Source organism: Copadichromis virginalis, linkage group LG5 (genome assembly GCF_057382275.1).
Source record: "Copadichromis virginalis isolate Kocher_CV1m ecotype Utaka linkage group LG5, C_Virginalis_male_GT1.1, whole genome shotgun sequence".
In the NCBI taxonomy this organism is placed as follows: domain Eukaryota; kingdom Metazoa; phylum Chordata; class Actinopteri; order Cichliformes; family Cichlidae; genus Copadichromis; species Copadichromis virginalis.
Genome location: NC_140622.1, coordinates 14082522 through 14088971, shown reverse-complemented (window position 1 = coordinate 14088971; position 6450 = coordinate 14082522). Strand labels below are relative to the sequence as shown.

At 38.4% G+C, this 6450-nt stretch overlaps 1 protein-coding gene across 2 annotated transcripts; it reads right to left on the bottom strand.

The window, feature by feature from the left end:
• Positions 1–589: 589 nt before the first annotated feature.
• Positions 590–6155, bottom strand: LOC146709106 (solute carrier family 2, facilitated glucose transporter member 9-like). Of its 2 annotated transcripts, none has more exons than XM_085456051.1 (12): positions 6054–6155; positions 4860–4955; positions 4611–4771; positions 4411–4535; positions 4199–4328; positions 3929–4077; positions 3593–3726; positions 3129–3239; positions 2889–2990; positions 1375–1450; positions 1106–1233; positions 590–1006 (listed from the first exon to the last, which is right to left on the bottom strand). In XM_085456051.1, the coding sequence occupies exons 1-12, from the start codon at positions 6075–6077 to the stop codon at positions 821–823; spliced, it is 1422 nt and encodes a 473-aa protein (XP_085312177.1). In that variant the 5' UTR covers positions 6078–6155; the 3' UTR covers positions 590–820. The 2 variants fall into 2 exon arrangements, with proteins under 2 accessions (XP_085312177.1, XP_085312175.1); XM_085456049.1 differs by having other exon boundaries at positions 3539–3726; positions 6054–6154.
• Positions 6156–6450: the final 295 nt, after the last annotated feature.

Sequence of the window (6450 nt, the reverse complement as noted above, 5' to 3'; positions counted from 1 at the left end):
TGGAACAGGAAATACCCTGGTCTTGATTTCTGCTTCAACATTCAGATAGTAGGCTCAAAATCTGGTGTAAACAACATAGAAATGTGCATTTGGACATGGGCAGGACCCCTTAGTAACAAAAGAGCATTGTTTTAATGCCACAACCTACCTGCAAAATGGTACTGACCATGTCCATCCCTTTACGATCAGTGTACCCATCTTCTGATGGTTGTTTCCAGAATCATCTCAAACTGAACATGACAGTCACCAGATCAGGCCAACAGAGCACCTTTGGGGTTTAGTGAAACATCATAAAGTGAGCCTTCCTTTCACTATGACATTTTCTCTGAAGCGCTCCTTTTCTCCAACTTTGCTTTTGGCTAAACTAGTGGCATTTAAGAGCATAAAAGAAGAACTTTATGCATGTTCTCATTACTAGGATATGTATTTATGTTGGTGTTTGGGCATATGGAAAATTGCATAATGATATTATGCCATTACCTGATGATTACTTAATACTGCATCTTAGAATTGTAATGGAAGCCCATTATGCAGGTTAGTTGTTGTTAGTTGTAAAGAAACGTGGGCCAAGAAAAAACTTCGTACAGGATCTGATTGCACAACAGTCACCATTTATGGACAAACAGAAAATAGCAGAAGCAACTAAAAAGCAAAAACTGAAGTTGGAAAGATTCCAAATTTTGGGAATTGTAACATTGTTTAATGTCATTGTGAGTCATTTATTTGCAAAGCACGTTTTTTCCACAGTCATTCAATCTTGTCCTGAAAGAAAAATTGTTTTTTTCCTCATGTTTTTTGCTGTAGCTATACGTGGTCCTCATCACAACCTGGTCTCTGTTCTCGTTTCTTCTGCAAAGGATTTCCCACAGACAGTGATGGCTTTAAACTCCTCTGAGATCTCCAGCAGGGTCTTGCCTTTAGTCTCAGGCAAAAGGAAGAAGGTATAAAGACTACCCAGCATGCAGGCAGAGGCAAACAGCACAAATAAGTACGAGCTGAGAGCATCCTGGGAAAGAAACGACATTCATAATTTCAGCACAACATATAGATCCCTGTGGGTGTTATAGTGTAATGCGCTGCTTATTTTCAGTTTGGTCGTACGTACAATGAGGAATGGAAAGACCAGGCCCATCACTGCAAACATAAACCACCGCTGCAGCCCTGTGAGGACGAGTGATGCCATTCGATTAGACTGAATGAAGAGCTCACTGTTGAGCGTTGGTGTGGCTCCTCCTGTGAGAATCAGAGAAAGAACAGGGAATTGACCTTGTTATCTTTGCATATAGACACGTTTTCCATAACTGCTACAGGTGTGATGTACTGGATACTAAAAACGTTAAGCTACATATGTATGTATAAGTGCTTTATGCTTACCAGGTCCTCCACAAAAGAACATGATGAAGACAACCATCAAACTCACAGTAATGTATGGAACCCAGTAGCTGGAATCCTGTGTGAAAGACAGTTTTCAATGCATATATTTGATTTTGCATCAGATTAATTTCTATATTTCTGCCTTTTATCATCACAGCAGTGATAGCTTATACACATTTTCCCCTTTATGAAACAGGTCATCTTCAGTCATATTGGCAATATTGTTACTAGTGTACTTTCCAGTGAAGGCTACACAGACAGTTGTTGTCCCAACCGTCACAGACATGTACACCTCCAGATGCAGGAAGAGGCCTACCTGTATCATGAAGGACCCCACTCACCAAGCACACACACTCTTTGTCCTGCTCCCCTCAGGCAGGAGGCTGAGGAGCATTAAATGCAAAATACTAGACAGAAACAGCTTCATTCCAGAAGCTGTGAGACTTCTCAATGCATAAATGGACAAGAACTGTTATACTACTGATACTTTACTGACACCATCACTTTATTAATGCTGGTCATCATGCCCTCTTGCTGCTAAAATGTTTATACCTATATTTCTATATTTATACTCCATACTGGTACTCAGGTTGTTGCACTCTACTTATATTGTATTATTTCATTACTTGCTATTTGTTAGTTGTGTTTTTTTTAGTTTCTTCGTTATTCTGTTTCTTTTCCCTTCTATGGATAACCGGGACCGTGTGTACGTAATTTCATTCCACCTCATGTAAACGTGTTGCAAATGAAAAGAAAACTTCCTTGATCCTTGATCTTGACGAGTAGAAATGGTGTCATCTGTGATTTTCCAGTCTTTAGGTTTTGTTTATGTGCCTCTCCTGTGTTCCGTGTTATGCCCACTCTGTGCCTTCCTGTGCCAACGTTTCAGGTCTCTGTGTTCATGTATTTCCTGTTTTACTTTGAAAGTCCGTGTTTTATGTCAGTGTATTCTGTTTTGCTTCCTCCCTGTCTCATCACTTCTAATTAGGTTCAGCTGTATCTCCCTCCTATTCAATTTAATTCAATTCAATTTTTTTTATATTGCACCAAATTACAACAACAGTCAACTCAAGGAACATCCTGTTTGCATTTCCATCGTTACCTTGTGTGTATTTATTGTGTGTACTTCCCTTTGTCCCTTGTTGGTCCGTCTGCTTGTTTTCTTCCATGTTGCTTCTGTATTTCTTCCGTCAGCTTTACCCGCGTTTCCTGGTCTCTCTTTTCTGGCCTGTGGTTTCCACCCTCAGGTTATATGTTTATGCATAGTTTTTCCCAGTTTAGGTTTTGCTTAGTTTTCTCTGTTCCACCTGTTTGTAGTTTTTGTTCAGCTGTCCATAAAGGCTCGTTTTTTGTTATCATCCACCCTCGTCTCCGTTTGCCTGCACTTGGGTCCTCAGTCTCTTCACACACCTGACATTTGTTGTCTTTAACAAATCAACTGTTTTTGTTTTGCTTTCTTTACATTGCTTTTACTTTTATTAATATTATGTTGCCCACCACTGGTAATGGTTTACCTTCAGGTTGAGTGTGACAGTGACAAAAATCCAGCAAGCAGACATGACACCGTAACCGCCGAACAGCAATGGTCTTCTCCCTGTGAGGTCAATGAGAAGACCCTGAAATTGAGGAAGGGAGAAAATAATGACAGACTTGTCATAAGAAGATTGTCTCTAATAGTAGAAATGAAAGGATGTATACACTTAAAATGCTCATTTACAAAGATGAGCTCAGGCACAGACTGAGTGTTTGCTTACACAGGTGAGCGAGGTGAGAATTTCAGCCACTCCAAGACCGAGAGTGATATAGCGGATCTTCTTCTTTGGTATACCTGCCTCCAGGAAGATGTCATAAGTAAAGGTACTAATCTGGGAAGAAAAGAGGCACTATTAGGCTATAAACAGTCAGCATGAAATCTGATTTATATTTTAGTCTATTCTGTTGATAGAAACTTGATATGGAAGGAACAATGAAGTCTCATATATACAGATATCAATAGATATATTGATCTGTAGTTATACAGATATGTCATGTATGCATGTGCGTGAACCTCCAAAAGTCACAAAATTGTTGTAATGTTGTATCATTCTGCAATTTAGCAATCCTATATCATATATCATATTGTATCATATGGTATTATACTAATACTATATGGTATTGTTCATACTGTAGACATGCCCGACAGCTGGTTGCAACAGTAGATGGTGGAGATGGTGATGACCTGCCATCGGACAGTCCTGTCTCTCAGCAGCTGCAGAAGGCTCACTGGTGGGGCTGCTTCAATGGCTGCCTGCTCAGTCAACATCTCATCCATTTCTTGTTGGTAGTCACCTTGGCCCCACAGACTCTGGAGAGCTGAAACCAGAAAATCCCAAATCACGGAGGGGATAAGAACTGAAAAATGTGCAACTTTGCTCAAATACAAAACATGCAGGTACTGATTGACTTGTAATTTCACAAGACTATCATTTATCTTTAACTAGTATGTGTTTGTAGAACACATTTTCATAAACATCTGGGGTCGTGTTTGATACATAAACTGCGCAAAGCTACTAACCTTTTTTGCATGCCTTATCATCACCTTTCTCTATGAGTAAATATCTTGGCGTCTCAGGAAAAAAAGGCAACATCACAATCTGAACAAAGGAGAAAAGTGCAGCGACACTAAGGAGAATGTCCCACGTGTCCTCGCGGCCAAGGATCTCGCTGAAAAATCAAAATGAAATGTTGTGTTTAATTTGTAATCTATTGTCATAATATGCTGCAGTAGCTTTTGACAATGGGTTAAAGCCCATTTTTCTTTTTCATATCAACTTCAGGTGCTTACCTCAACCCAAACGCCCGTCCAGACACTTTCCCGAGTGACGTAAAAGTGGCTGAGGTCAGAGTCACTATCCCTCTTATCTTTCTGGGTGAAATCTCCCCAAGATATATTAAGTGAGTGTTCATTCCCAAGCCTGCAGGTCACATAAAGCAAGCATGGTGAGTATAGGTGGTGAAAACATATTAATAAGGAGTCTGTAGAATATGGCAACTTACCTGCTGAGTAACCAAACAGAAATCTTGCCACAATGATCATTTCGAAAGAGTTGACATTTTTACTTGTCAGCATGAATCCTGCTGCAAGAACAGCAATGAAGCTGTTGCAGATCATTGCCTTTTTTCTGAAGAAGGAAAGCTCATGACTTCAGGTCTCCGTAGGCTATACAGCTTGGTACAACATCTGTCTTCATACTCACCTTCCCAGCAAGTCTGAGATAAATTTGACACTGATGGCACCGAAGAGTCCCCCGACAGCAAACATGGAAACAATAAGAGACCAGATCATTGTGACCGTCTGCGGATGTGGAGGCTCTCCGTATCTGTCATACCAGCTGCTGTTGATGAAGCGCTGGATGTACTGTGGAGATAGATCTAAACTGTTATTAAATGTGATCCAGATAATCGAGACAGAATGGAGAAGAAATGATAAAGGCGACGTGTCTCACCGGCGAAGGAGAACTCAGTCCAGTGATATGGAAGCCGACCTGAAAGCTTCCTCCTAATCCCAAAATAAGGATGAGGAATAGAGCGTTGCCATGGGTCTGAAGTAAAGGAGAGAAATCCGATGAATCACTTTTATAAATGTGTTTACTATCACCTGTAAAGATGCTGCCTATATTTTTAAAGTCACAGTCAAACTTTTGGAGAATGGGTATTAACAAAGATTTCAAACATGTTTAACCCTTGTATGGTGTTCGGGTCTGTGAGACCCGTGTTCAGTTTTTTTCAAAAGAAAAATTAAACAATTAATTATTTTTTCACGTGTAAATGTGTTGTGTCTTTCCACTCACTCCACTTGATTATAACTGATTTATTTATAACATTTTATATAAAAGAAAAACGAGAAGCACATTAATTCATAAATGTGATCTAACAAAGGTAAAGGGAAAAAATTAACCATGTTTGCTGTTCATATGTCTTGTAATTGGGATGAAGTAAACATCTGTTGAGTAATTTAACATAAAATTGTTTGATAGTGTTAATTTGGAAAGCCAAAACTCTAGCGGGTCCACCAGACCCATGAACACTGGCTGAGTAACAAAAATACGAACACCACACAAGGGTTAAATGAGTGAGAAAATCTAGATTTTAAAATTGGATTTACTGATTTTTTTTTTTAAACACAAGTTGTGAATAAAACAAAGATTAGATTAGACTTAAGTTTACCCTGTCTGATTCATAAACTGTAACTGTTTCATTTCTAGCTGTGTCTGAAAGTTCACAGAAAAACAATAATAATCACCTTTTTTGAATCTTTTCATGATCACACTTCAGTCATAGATTGTAATCATGTAAATTTGAGCTCAGTGTCATGTTAGCTGTACCAGCGAAATGGTTTAATAACTGAGAGAGTAGTGTGACTCAGCTGAAACTGTGGTTTAGATAACTCCCCTGAGTTCAGGAACTAAAAATAAGCCACTCTGATTTTGTAAAAAATAAATAAATACAATTTAAAAAGAAAATTATCAGCATTACGCATAAAATTAGACATGTGCAATGTGACAGATTTGTCACGAAACATTTTAACAGAAACGTGAAAAGAATATTTAAATTATATTTAAAATCCACATGTACATATTTACAATACATGTACATACAATACATTAACTTTTATGGCGCAAATATAGGAAAAATCTTACCAGCTGCTGAAACAAAGTTTCCATTCTCTTGATACACGGACCTTAACAGCACATATGTCCTAACAGTGGGGACACAGTTCAGTGTTTCACCCTGCTTATTATTAACTTTTCAGAAATAAAGTAACTTGGTGTCATCACAAGGACATTATCAGTACATATTTGTACACAACACTGGTGCTGCATATGTTTTTATAAGTGATTCGTCCTATTGCCAGTAGCTTGATTTATGTTTTTCTCTCTGTTCCTGTTTCTTCTTATTCTTCTTATTTAAATCACGTGGAAAGATAAACTCTATTATTATCAGGCCAGCAGAGTTTAGACGTAGACTAAGAACTGTGGCTGTCTATGAACATTTGAAAAAGGAATACACTCAATAAATTAATTAATTCTTAATTCT